General features: G+C 39.7%; 2 protein-coding genes across 2 annotated transcripts in view; both read right to left on the bottom strand.

Moving 5' to 3' along the window:
- LOC147543893 (uncharacterized) overlaps window positions 1-6486 on the bottom strand; it is a 101312-nt gene extending 94826 nt beyond the window's left edge. The window contains exon 1 of the mRNA XM_086634783.1: window positions 4187-6486. Coding sequence (XP_086490909.1) covers window positions 4327-5883 — 1557 coding nt within the window. The 5' untranslated portion in view covers window positions 5884-6486 and the 3' untranslated portion in view covers window positions 4187-4326. The remainder of the gene's footprint in view (window positions 1-4186) is intronic.
- A 6016-nt stretch (window positions 6487-12502) lies between these two features.
- Window positions 12503-14010, bottom strand: LOC147543892 (protein JINGUBANG-like). Its single transcript, XM_086634784.1, has one exon. It carries the CDS (start codon window positions 13896-13898, stop codon window positions 12624-12626), a length of 1275 nt encoding a protein of 424 aa, XP_086490910.1. The 5' UTR covers window positions 13899-14010; the 3' UTR covers window positions 12503-12623.
- Window positions 14011-14476: the final 466 nt, after the last annotated feature.

Raw genomic sequence — 14476 nt, 5'->3', positions numbered from 1 at the left:
CTTTGATCAATTTCAACTTGGTATCAGAGCCAAAAGTCTTAAATTTGTGTTTGGGAATTTATATTGATTGAAAGAGAAGAGCCTTTCATCTTCATCTTGTTTTTCCGGTTTAGCTAAAGTGAAGGGCAACTGATGCTTCCGCAATAATGACTCTCAATAAGGCAAATTCAAATTTTGCTAAAGTTGTTGGTCAATTTGACAAAATTACTTATAAGTGTACACACTGCAACAAAATTGGTCATACCAAAAGTCATTGTTATGAACTATTAGGCTATCCAGAATGGTGGGATCATAATCGAAAGAAAAACTCTAAGAAGACCCTTGTAGATCCAACTGTTAAGCAAGCTTCATCGACGATAGCCACTACAGACTTGATGCACCCGAAAATGTTGCACACCCAAGCGGAGGTATCAAGTAGTAACCGGTAAAACCGGAGTCGATCCAAGGATAAGTTGGTAGTTTCGATAACGAAGGGTCTTATCCCCCGGTCTATGTATCAAATGCTAACTTAGACTAAATAGGAAAGGAAACAAAGATAAATGGGGGTTTTAGATTGAATAAGTAATAAGAGAAGAAATAAACTAATTAAACGATAAAAGTAAACGGGCGAGAGAGATTCGAGAGAAGAGTCGGAGGAACAAGAGTCGGGAGGCGGTAAGACTCAATTCGGGCAAAATAAGCGAGAGAGGTGTCGAAGTCCGAGAATCCATAATAATAATCCTACGACTACGTATGATCCAATCTAATGTGTCGAAGTATAATCGATGTTCGACTCCTAAAGTAGATGTTTCTAAGTACTACGTATATCCGGAGATCATACCTAGTCAAACAAACGCCTAATTCGGTTAATCCCGAGTCATATCAAATGAACATCAATTCATAATCAAAACATCAAATCATATTAAACATAATCACAAATTCATCACATTTCATCTCACATAATCGACACACTTAATTTGGCTAACATGGTGAATAAGTAATAAATGAAAAGAAATGATAAAAGAAATCCCCCTTTTTCGATGTGGCTCGAGGCTAGGTTCGTCGAGAAAAATGAGTCTCTAAGTGTAGTCGATCTCCCCGTAGCGATTTTCTGGATTTCCCTTTAAAAATGCAATTTGGGTGTCCCCGAGTAAAAATCAGATTTCCCCATAGCACTCATCATCATCTTCTCCATCTCAAGAACATCCACCATTAAAGCTTCACCAAGCTTCCTCTCTCTAGAGATTTTTCACCCAAAATCAATTCAAACTACATGGGAAGATAGATCAAGACATGGGGAATAAAAGCCCTAAGGTTTTGAATCAAGAAAGTTGCCGGAAAACCATGAAAAATCCGATCAAGAAAGCTAGGTTTCCGGCCAAAAATCATCAAAATCCGGCCATGTCCCTTCATTCCAAGCTGTCCCGTGCCCCGTGCGCGCGTCCCATGCACGTCCGAGCCGCAGCCGCATCCCGTGAAGGCGTCCCGAGCTCGGAGAAGCTTGCAGCCCGAGCTAGAAAGCTTGCAGCCCGAGCTGCTGAGCTGCTGTCGCTGCTGCTGTGCTGTCGCGGTTCCTGCTGGCCGTCGCTGCTGCTGCCGTCCCATATAGCTCTCCCGAGCAGCAGCTCGTGTGTAGCCCGAGCTGCTGCTCGGCCGGCCAAAGCTAGGCCGGCCAAGTGAGCTGGCCGGCCTATGCTTTGGCCGGATCCTCCTTCTTCTTACTCTCTTGTTCTCTCTCTATCAAACCTTTAAGCTCTCTAACTCCAAGAACAAAAACCCTAAACCCTTAGCCTCCTCTCTCTCTTGGTTGTTAGAATGATGAATGATCAAGAAGATGAATAGTGTCTTGACCCCCTCTTTTTACTCAAACCCTAGATAAGTCAAGACTTGACTTTGACTCAAACTTGAGTCCATCAAGAGGGTGCCTCCAAAATCTCTTCCTTCTTTCATCTTCTTTGGGCTTGGGTTTAAGACTTGGGCTTTAATCTTCACTTGGAAATCAAGGGGGGTGCCTTCATAGAATCTTTGTTTTAAGACCGAACCTCGACTTCTTTCTTTCACAACTTCCCCGTCCGAACTCGGAATTGACTTCCGTTTTCACCGTTGGACTCGTCTTTGACTCCTCTTCTCATATGATTTGCTTGAAGTCCTTTTCTCTCATTTTGGGCACATGAAATGATAGTGATAATTCGCTCACTTTATTCCGAATTAGGTTCTTTATTCCAAATATGGTACCTAAACAAGAAAAACACATAAAATGTTATTGATAACACTCGAAAATGACTAATTAGTCTAAGTTAGGCTCTCCAAATGTGACATTTTCATGTCACATCAACATCCCCAAACTTAAACTTTGCTAGTCCTCGAGCAAACAAAATAAAATGAAAGCCTAACTCACTTTCGGAGGAATCCCGGTTGCATTTAGCATATGCAACAAGCCGTTAAACCCCTAGGTTACCCCTAGTGGACGAGTGTTGTCTCGTGAGGGTTTCCATAGATGACACCCACAAACATCGAGTTTCAAATACACAAGGGTCCAACAACCACATCATATATAAGCATGGTTCATATAATAAAGGGTTTAAGCATGTCAAAACATAATGAATCAAGTAAATAAGTTCTTGTAAAAGCTAAAGGCCCCTTCACTAATGATCTTACCCTAAAGTGCTAGTGTCATACCATAATGAGCAACATCTATGTTCCGAAGTCATAACGCCTTGGTTCCTAGTATAGTACATTTCGCCTCGACTTCGGCCTCACGGACATACACTCCAAATATGAAATCACTCAAGAATGGTTCGCTCGTATGTGTGAGTGTGATCACTAACATGGACTCAACACATAAAAAGGGGTGAGGACAACATTTTGGAACGAATGATCTTCGAAAAGGAATTAGCCACTAAAAGGAGTGGGGAAGCTCACTCACCCTTCTCACCCATTCTACCCTCTAAGAATGCCTTCCAAAGGTTAACGGATACTAGAGATGGATGACAATGGAGGATTTCCGAGAATGTCGAACTCTTCATGATAGAACCTCTTAAGCACTTCCACATTCGTTTCTTGCTTCGAATACTTATTCATGAACATACACACAAACACACATATATACAATCACATCACTCACACAAAAGAGCTAACATGCTCAAACATACACATAAACCACTTTATTTCATTTCTCTTTCTTCTTCTTTTTTTTTCATCACTTTTGTTTTTCGTTTTTTCACTTTTTTTTTTTTTCTTTTTCATAACACAAATACAATCAACCAAAACAAAATACAACACACACAACTCTATTCTTGCAATCAACTTTTTCTATTTCATACTTGCTTTGACATTCTTCATTCTTTCTTCTCATGTCTTCATTCTCGGGATATAAGATGATGGATGATGATGGAGTATCCGCTTTCCTCTAGTTGACACTCTTATTGGGTTTCATGGACTACAAGGGCAAGGTTAATTCGCTATCCTAATGTCACTCCTAGTGGCTAAGAAAGTTGAGCACACGAGATCAAATGAGCTCTTTTGATAGTTACGAGGTTGAGTAGCTCTTCATTCTACTCGGAGTTAGCGCGGAAGAGTACACTCGAAGGACAATTTAGGCTTTGAGCTCTCACATGGGTTAAGTCTCCACTAATGACTACCCTAGGTTTCTTAGAGATGTTTCTTCTTCACTAAGATGTTACTCCCATAGCATAACACAAACACTCAAGGACTCGACTTTCATGCAAAGACCATTAGCAATCACAAAACCCATCAACTCGATACATATGCATCAACATTCTTAAAACTATCACTATAATCACATGCAAATCTACTCAAAATGTTCAAAATTTTTCAAATTTTGGCTAATTTGAACCCTTTTGTCTTTGAAACCCATGGTCATGCATTGGTTATGGTCATATCCCGCATCCCCAAACTTAAAACTAACATTGTCCTCAATGTTCTAAGCATATACTCACCAAAAGATAAAGAGGCACATCAATTTAAAGAGAAGAGTGGAGAGATATTACCATAACCGGAGGAGATAAAGAATAATCCTACCAAGGCTCATGTATAAAGAGGTTCCAAGTTGATGCCAAGCTCGCGCCATCCCCAAACTTGGAACAAACCACGCCTTGGAAGTAGAACAAGTAAGAAATACTCCTAAAGTATCAACAAATATAATGAGAATGAAGCACACAAAAGACATGACCATGGAAAAGTCTACCACTAACGTGGGTATACACGATTGCATTGAGCTATGCAATTAGCCTTTGATTCTCTTGTTGTCACACAAGAGCACGAGTTATGTCTCGTGGAGGGTTTCCAGAGATGCTACCCACAAACATCAAGACCCATCTTAGTCGGCTAACGATCATATAGTAAAAGCCGAAAGATTTGGGGATCAACCCAAAAAAAGCTATATACAAAAGCTAAAAGTCCCACAAAAATATCAATCCAAAGAAGTGCACGTGAGACAAAAACCGAAAAGAGGCCATCCCCAAACTTAGTGGATGCACGGTCCACTAAGTAAGCATGAATGCTAGGGGCGACGACTAAAAAGTCGTCAAAAGGATCGACATAGAAGTGAAGGGTCAGGAAGTCGGTCGAAGGTAAATAATCAAACTCAAGCTTAGTGGATAAAACATCCACTAAGTCCCTAGACATGCTAGGAAAGACGTCCGAAGTGTCCCTAAAGGGGTCAACAACCGAGTCTGAGATCATGTGGAAGGTCGAACTAAACTCTAAGGGTAAGGCAATATGCTCGGGGACCAAGTCAAGGTCCGTGGTTTCCTTAGGTAAATAATCCAATAGGCTATCCATTATCTCGCTAACTTCTATGTCGTCGACGTCCTTAAAGGCATCTGGAGCCTCAAAGTTGGTTAAAACACCATTCCTTGCTAATATGGCATCTAAGACTGCCTCCTCACAAGTGTCAAAAATTGGAAAGTTCATAGTAGTTTCATCCCCAAACTTGCTCATAAAGCCCTCATCCTGAACATCAAGGTCTACTGTAGTCCTATCATGGTGAGATGACGAAGGTCGGGAGAGTGAGCAATAAGGGTCACCGGTCAATTCCATCTCAAAAGGTCTATCAAGAGCTTCTTCGACATTTAACTTAAGACTAGAGTTAGGTGTATTACCCTCACCATCATTCATAGTCTCCTCTTGAGTTTGGGGTGCGCAAACCCCTTCCTCGTCGATGATAGGCTCCGACTCGATTCTATCAACAATATTGATAATCCATTCCGTGATCTCTTTTATTTCTCGATTGAATCTAGTTTGATACTCTAAAACTAATTGGAGAGTCTCTTCAGACATCTCCTCGTAATAAGGCACATGAGTATAACTAGACGAAGACTCTCGCCGAACACGGATCGTGGGACAATAGTCGGCCAAATGGTCTAAGCTCGCACAAATAGCACAAACCGGGCTAATGGTCTCCATGGTCCTTTCTTCACTACCTTCATGTAAATACCTAGACTCGACTCTTTGAGTGGAATCATCGAGTCGGGAATTGTCATCACTAAGTGAACCATTCATATATGCTTGTCGATAGTCACGAAGACTTCGACGTGGTCGATCAATACTAATAGAACTACGGTCCTCATCAAATGACAAATTCATACATGAAGGTGTGGTCATCTCAAATTCTTGTCGATAGTCTCGAAGACTCTTACGGGGTCGATTACCCTCATGCTCATAATCCCTAAAACCATATTCAGGACGAGTCTGACCGACTCCATACATCCGTCGATATTCACCCATGGTTATCCTAGGTCGGTCAGGCTCAACTCGCCTATTCCTATCACTAGTCGGAACATTTCTATGTAAATTTGAGTAGTCCTGATGACTTGTAGATGGTCGACTAGTGTTGGAAAGGGTTCGCATAAGGTCATTCTCATCAAATGACCAACTTGCCATGATCTCACAATGTTCAAAGATACTAACACACAATCGCAAAAATGGGAGCTAACACTAATAGAACTAAACAATCACGCACAAGTAAAAAGGAAGAGTTAGAATGCGATACTAGCAAATGCTCCTTTCGTTTCGTTTGTTTTTCCTCTTTAGCTTCTTGATTCCTTCCTTTTCCTTCGCCTTTATATCTCTTTTGGCTCTTTTCTATAAAACGGTACCTAAAAAAAAAATGAAATTAAGAAGGTACAAAACAAACAAAACAAAAATGTCTAAGAAGCAAATAACACAAGACTAATGGACAAAACAATAAACGCTATCCTAACTACTAAACCTATCCCCGGCAGCGGCGCCAAAAAACTTGATGCACCCGAAAATGTTGCACACCCAAGCGGAGGTATCAAGTAGTAACCGGTAAAACCGGAGTCGATCCAAGGATAAGTTGGTAGTTTCGATAACGAAGGGTCTTATCCCCCGGTCTATGTATCAAATGCTAACTTAGACTAAATAGGAAAGGAAACAAAGATAAATGGGGGTTTTAGATTGAATAAGTAATAAGAGAAGAAATAAACTAATTAAACGATAAAAGTAAACGGGCGAGAGAGATTCGAGAGAAGAGTCGGAGGAACAAGAGTCGGGAGGCGGTAAGACTCAATTCGGGCAAAATAAGCGAGAGAGGTGTCGAAGTCCGAGAATCCATAATAATAATCCTACGACTACGTATGATCCAATCTAATGTGTCGAAGTATAATCGATGTTCGACTCCTAAAGTAGATGTTTCTAAGTACTACGTATATCCGGAGATCATACCTAGTCAAACAAACGCCTAATTCGGTTAATCCCGAGTCATATCAAATGAACATCAATTCATAATCAAAACATCAAATCATATTAAACATAATCACAAATTCATCACATTTCATCTCACATAATCGACACACTTAATTTGGCTAACATGGTGAATAAGTAATAAATGAAAAGAAATGATAAAAGAAATCCCCCTTTTTCGATGTGGCTCGAGGCTAGGTTCGTCGAGAAAAATGAGTCTCTAAGTGTAGTCGATCTCCCCGTAGCGATTTTCTGGATTTCCCTTTAAAAATGCAATTTGGGTGTCCCCGAGTAAAAATCAGATTTCCCCATAGCACTCATCATCATCTTCTCCATCTCAAGAACATCCACCATTAAAGCTTCACCAAGCTTCCTCTCTCTAGAGATTTTTCACCCAAAATCAATTCAAACTACATGGGAAGATAGATCAAGACATGGGGAATAAAAGCCCTAAGGTTTTGAATCAAGAAAGTTGCCGGAAAACCATGAAAAATCCGATCAAGAAAGCTAGGTTTCCGGCCAAAAATCATCAAAATCCGGCCATGTCCCTTCATTCCAAGCTGTCCCGTGCCCCGTGCGCGCGTCCCATGCACGTCCGAGCCGCAGCCGCATCCCGTGAAGGCGTCCCGAGCTCGGAGAAGCTTGCAGCCCGAGCTAGAAAGCTTGCAGCCCGAGCTGCTGAGCTGCTGTCGCTGCTGCTGTGCTGTCGCGGTTCCTGCTGGCCGTCGCTGCTGCTGCCGTCCCATATAGCTCTCCCGAGCAGCAGCTCGTGTGTAGCCCGAGCTGCTGCTCGGCCGGCCAAAGCTAGGCCGGCCAAGTGAGCTGGCCGGCCTATGCTTTGGCCGGATCCTCCTTCTTCTTACTCTCTTGTTCTCTCTCTATCAAACCTTTAAGCTCTCTAACTCCAAGAACAAAAACCCTAAACCCTTAGCCTCCTCTCTCTCTTGGTTGTTAGAATGATGAATGATCAAGAAGATGAATAGTGTCTTGACCCCCTCTTTTTACTCAAACCCTAGATAAGTCAAGACTTGACTTTGACTCAAACTTGAGTCCATCAAGAGGGTGCCTCCAAAATCTCTTCCTTCTTTCATCTTCTTTGGGCTTGGGTTTAAGACTTGGGCTTTAATCTTCACTTGGAAATCAAGGGGGGTGCCTTCATAGAATCTTTGTTTTAAGACCGAACCTCGACTTCTTTCTTTCACAACTTCCCCGTCCGAACTCGGAATTGACTTCCGTTTTCACCGTTGGACTCGTCTTTGACTCCTCTTCTCATATGATTTGCTTGAAGTCCTTTTCTCTCATTTTGGGCACATGAAATGATAGTGATAATTCGCTCACTTTATTCCGAATTAGGTTCTTTATTCCAAATATGGTACCTAAACAAGAAAAACACATAAAATGTTATTGATAACACTCGAAAATGACTAATTAGTCTAAGTTAGGCTCTCCAAATGTGACATTTTCATGTCACATCAGTAATGTAGGCAAGACTTTAAATATGTCTACACAATTTTCGAATAGTACTTGGACAATTGATTCTGGTGCTACAGATCATGTGACTTTTGATTCTAGACAGGTCTCAACCATAAACGAATCTTCACATAAATATGTCTCTACTGCCAATGGCACCTCAGCCCCTGTTGTAGGGGAAGGACCTATAACTCTAACGAACACATTGAACTTAGACTCTGTTTTGGTTGTCCCATCTTTAGATCATAATTTATTATCAGTGTCTCAAATAACCACCACTCTATTTTGTGTTGTCATCTTTTGGCCTGAATTTTGTGTCTTTAAGGACATCCGGACAAGGCAAACAATTGGTTATGGTGTTAGGCGAGGAAAGTTGTATTACTTGGATTTAGTATCTAAAAGCTCTAATAAATTGCGTCAGGCATTAGTAGTGAACAATTCTGAAATAAAAAATAAAGATGAAATATGGTTATGGCATCGCCGACTGGGGCACGCCTCCTTTGGTTACCTTAAGAAGTTATTTCCATCTTTATTTATTAAATGCGATGTTTCAAGTTTTCAATGTGATGTTTGTGCACTTGCAAAAAGTCATCGTGCATCGTTTCCGTTAAATTTAAATAAAAGTCCAACTCCTTTTATGATCTTACATTCCAATGTCTGGGGTCCATCTAAGGTTCCTACTTTGGGTGAGGCTCGGTGGTTTGTTACCTTTATTGATGATTGTACTAGGATGACTTGGGTGTGTTTGATGAAATCTAAAAGTGAGGTAAAGTTATTATTTCAGAAGGTTTATAAACTGTTTAGTACTCAGTACAACGCAAATGTTCAGATACTTCGTAGTGACAACGGAGGAGAGTATATGGATCATGAACTTCAAACTTATTTGGTTTCTCATGGTATTGTTCATCAAACTACTTGCCCAAATACCCCTCAACAAAATGGGGTCGCTGAAAGAAAGAATCGTCACTTGTTAGAAGTTATCAGGGCTATGTTGATCGAAGCACATATGCCATTATCTTATTGGGGAGAAGCACTTCTTGCTGCAACCTATTTAATTAATAGAGTACCATCTAGTACTATTGATTTTAAGACTCCTTTTCAAGCTCTATCGGATGCTACAACTTCTCCGACAGTTTCAAATTTACCTCCCCGTGTCTTTGGGTGTGTAGCATTTGTTCATCTTCATGAGCACCAACGTACAAAATTAACTCCAAGGGCATTAAGATGTGTATTTGTTGGGTACGGTGCCAATCAGAAAGGGTACAGATGTTATCATCCTCCAACTAAACGAATGTTTGTTACATCGGATGTTATCTTTCATGAAGATTCTAAGTATTTTTCACCTGAGTCTGAACTTCAGGGGGAGAAAACTAAGCAGGAAGTTCTGACTCTTGATTATGAAGAAACGGATAATCATGTAGAAGAGAACAAAATTGGATCTAATATTGAAGTAAATTTGATTCCTGAAGAAATAAGTAGAGCTGAAATTGAAATTCCAGAATTACCAACACCTGAATCGGTAATGGAAGAAAGTGTTAATGAAATCGTTGAACAAATTGTGGATTCACCTTCAACTGAAGCCGTTGAACCAAGGGTTAGTAATACACCAAACCAATCAGTTGTCGAGGATGTTCCTGAAGCACCTTCCGAACCACCTAGGAAAATATTACCGTCGCGTCAAACCAGAGGTATTCGTAAACCGACATATGAACCTGAGCTGTCTAGTAGAGTCAAATATCCTATGAGTCAGTATGTGTCAGATCATCGGTTGTCAGAATCAAATAAGTCGTTTGTAAATCAATTATCTACTGTATATATTCCTAACAATGTACAGGAAGCCTTATCTGATTCAAAATGGAAAGCAGCTATGAATGAGGAGATGAAATCCTTACAAAAGAATGACACTTGGGAGCTAATTGATCGTCCAGAAGATAAAAATCCAGTGGGATGTCGGTGGATTTATTCAGTGAAGTATAAAGCAGATGGTACAATTGAACGTTACAAAGCGAGACTAGTGGCAAAAGGCTACACTCAAACTTATGGAGTCGATTACACAGAGACATTCGCTCCAGTTGCAAAAATCAACACTGTTCGCGTCTTGTTATCGTTAGCAGCAAATTTAGATTGGAAACTACAACAATTTGATGTAAAGAATGCTTTTTTGCATGGGGAACTATTAGAAGAAGTCTATATGGACCTTCCACCGGAATGCAAGATACCACAAATACATAGCCAGAAGGTATGTAGATTGAAAAAGTCATTGTATGGATTAAAACAATCACCAAGAGCGTGGTTTGGAAGGTTTACAAAGGCTATGAAGGAATTCGGTTATCACCAAAGCAATTCTGACCATACCTTATTTACAAAAAGGCAGAAAGGAAAACTCACAGCACTTATTGTATATGTTGATGACATGGTGGTTACTGGGGATGATCCTGAAGAACGAAAGGCTTTACAGAATTACTTATCTAAAGAGTTTGAGATGAAAGACCTTGGTCTATTGAAATACTTTCTTGGAATTGAAGTATCTCGATCTAGTAATGGAATTTTCTTATCCCAAAGAAAGTATACTTTAGATTTGTTACATGAGGTGGGTATGTCAGCGTGTGAGCCGATTGATACACCTGTCGAAGAAGGATTAAAGTTGTCAGTGGAGCCTAATCAGATACCAGTTGATAAAGGAAGATATCAACGACTGGTTGGAAGGTTGATGTACTTGGCGCACACGAGACCAGATCTTGCATATGCGTTAAGTATTGTTAGTCAATTTATGCACAATCCCGGTGAAAAACACATGAATGCTGTTTTACGCATTTTGAGATATTTGAAGGCGGCTCCTGGAAAAGGTATTTTGTTTACTAAAAATTCGAGTTGTCGAACTATTGATGTATATACTGATGCAGATTGGGCCGGTGAAGTAAATGGTAGGCGATCAACTGCAGGATATTTTACCTTTGTTGGTGGAAATCTTGTTACATGGAGAAGTAAAAAACAGAATGTTGTTGCACGTTCAAGTGCAGAGTCTGAATTTAGATGAATGGCTGATGGCATATGTGAAGCGTTATGGTTAAGACTCCTGTTGGATGATTTAGGATATCCTTCTGAAAGACCAATTCAATTATATTGTGACAATAAAGCAGCATGTGATATTGCTCACAATCCAGTCCAGCACGACCGCACAAAGCATGTTGAGGTAGATCGATGTTTTATTAAAGAAAAGTTGGAAGACAACATTGTAGAGTTACCAAAGGTCCGATCTGAAGATCAGTTGGCTGATGTTCTTACCAAAGCAGTTTCAAGTCGAATATTTTCGAAAATGGTAGACAAGTTGGGCATGTGCGATATCTATGCACCAACTTGAGGGGGAGTGTTGAAATATCTTTCTATATATTAAGATATCCCATATAATAGATATTAGGAAATATCAAATATTAGAAACTAGTAAGAATTAGGAACTAGTAAATATATTAGTATAAACTATTAAGAAACTAGTAAAATATTAGAAACTAGTAAAGTTAGAAACTAGTAGTATTGTAACTCTATAAATAGAGTCTTATATTTCTTTTGTAATCCATCAAGGAATAAAACAATTTCTTTGATCAATTTCAACTTGGTATCAGAGCCAAAAGTCTTAAATTTGTGTTTGGGAATTTATATTGATTGAAAGAGAAGAGCCTTTCATCTTCATCTTGTTTTTCCGGTTTAGCTAAAGTGAAGGGCAACTGATGCTTCCGCAATAATGACTCTCAATAAGGCAAATTCAAATTTTGCTAAAATTGTTGGTCAATTTGACCAAATTACTTATAAGTGTACACACTGCAACAAAATTGGTCATACCAAAAGTCATTGTTATGAACTATTAGGCTATCCAGAATGGTGGGATCATAATCGAAAGAAAAATTCTAAGAAGACCCTTGTAGATCCAACTGTTAAGCAAGCTTCATCGACGATAGCCACTACAGGTAATGTAGGCAAGACTTTAAATATGTCTACACAATTTTCGAATAGTACTTGGATAATTGATTCTGGTGCTACAGATCATATGACTTTTGATTCTAGACAGGTCTCAACCATAAACGAATCTTCACATAAATATGTCTCTACTGCCAATGGCACCTCAGCCCCTGTTGTAGGGGAAGGACCTATAACTCTAACGAACACATTGAACTTAGACTCTGTTTTGGTTAGAGTTATAGGTCCTTCCCCTACAACAGGGGTTGAGGTGCCATTGGCAGTAGAGACATATTTATGTGAAGATTCGTTTATGGTTGAAATATCTTTCTATATATTAAGATATTTCAACAGTGTACACATTAAAATCTACCCAAACATATATAATTAAGAGAGATTATCTTCTCCCACACTTGAAAACCCTAATTTTTTTGTCTAATGTAAATTCTAATCCTGAAGCTTCTTTTCTACCCATAAAGGTGATAAAGCAGTTGGACTCATTTCACACTCCCACAAATCCCATCTTTTGACAATGTTTTTTCCTCTCTTACTTCATTTACATTTGCTTCATTCTCAGCAGGAAATATCTTAACTCTCCACACTTTAACTGTTCTATCCAAGCTTGCACTGTAAACCAAGAACCCCACCACAACCTTCTCCATCTCCATAGAAGCAACCAAGCATTTCACTGGTCCTCTATGTCCTTCTAGCACAGCTAAACATCGATGAGAACCATTGTCTTCCTCCCTCCTCCAAACCCGGATTGTCGCATCTTCTGATCCACTTAGCACCAATCTCTCTATAGATACCATGCAAAGAACGGAAAAGCGATGACCTTGTAAGAATCCTCCATGATTAAACCTACCCGAAACTCGTTCCTTCTCCCAGTAGTTGATCGACCCGTCCGAAGAACCTGAGTAGAGATACAAGGAACCGAGTGAAGAACTTAAAGCTAAGGCATTGACAGGTGATGTCTGGTTCCTCAGTGTTAAAATGTGTCTATGTGAATTCTCCCCAAAGACCTTCCTCCATATCTTAACAGATCCATCTGATGAACAAGTGAACAAACAGCCATCTTCTTGATTCACTAGCATTACATTTATATTATCTTCGTGTGCTATAAATGAATCAATGCATTTCTTATCTGAAACTTTCCAAGCTTTTACTGTTCTATCCCAAGAACCTGTATATAACAAGCCTTCTGTATGGTAATAAGCAATGCAAGAAATGTAATCTTTATGGTGTTGATGAGGATTAGTCCTCCGAAAGGAAAGGAACGAATTATTTCGAGGTAAAGATGTGATTTTTTTAGGTTGAAAATTGTTTGAACCTGCTGACACTTTCCAAATTCTTATTTTGTAGTCTTTATGAGTGGTGAAAAGCATGTTGCCATGAACTAAGATGGCACGAACTTCGCCCGAACTTGTTCTGAGACACCCACGTTCGATGCACTCTGGTTGCTTCCAAATTCGAATACGGCTACTCTCTGAGCCAGTAAAGATAATACCTCTTGATACTGCAATAGAGAAAACGTTTCCTTCGCGGCGATGTAATGTGGCAACACAATGGTAAAGAAGAGTTGGTGAAAGTAAGGAATGAAGTGGAGTCACTGTCCATGGAGAATGGGGGCTCCTTGGAGGGGAAAGTTGAATAGTTGAAGCTGATGAAGGCCTTGCTGGACTGAGGTTGGGATTAAATTCATAAAATTGTTGAGGGGTTTTCATGGAGAGACGTGGAGGTAATAGTTGTATAGTTTTTTGTTCTTCATCCATGATTTTCCCAAAGTAATCTGTGTGAAAGAAAGAGTCAGAGAAAGAGAGAGAGAGAAAGAGAAAGATTAGTTGGTTGGTCCTATGGTTGGTTGAGAGTAAAGTTGGTGCTGGTTGGGGTGTGTAGAACAAAATGAGTTAAAAGCCTAAATTTATAGTGAGGGGTTGGTATGAGATCATTGAAGGGCATTGAAAGATTGAAATAAATTTGAGATTGGGAAATGGAGAATTCTGTAAAAAGACATTATGGTTGTTATGAACATGACAAGTCCCAAGAGAATGTAGTAATATACCAAAAGCTTCTTCAATACAATTTATGAAATTCTCTTTCATCTTCAAGAATGGAAGAATTTACTGAAATTTACAAGTTAAATTTCTTCTTGACATGTGTAAGGAATAGGTATAGCGCGTGCCATGGGCACCCTGAAACTCAAAAATGAATATCCAATATATAAAAAACATGTCAGTCGATCACTTGAGAGATATGTCAGGTCGTCTATCTTTTGGGAGTTTGGTTTTGATCGGATCCAATGTGGAATAATTTGTTTGGAAATATGATTTAAACCCAGTACTTAAAAAGT

Source organism: Eschscholzia californica, unplaced genomic scaffold (assembly GCF_041429995.1).
Source record: "Eschscholzia californica isolate CP2 unplaced genomic scaffold, dmEscCali1.0.p SCAF_4, whole genome shotgun sequence".
NCBI classification, from domain to species: Eukaryota; Viridiplantae; Streptophyta; class Magnoliopsida; order Ranunculales; family Papaveraceae; genus Eschscholzia; species Eschscholzia californica.
The sequence above is the reverse complement of the archived record's forward strand: the minus strand, read 5'-3'. Positions and strand labels throughout refer to the sequence as shown.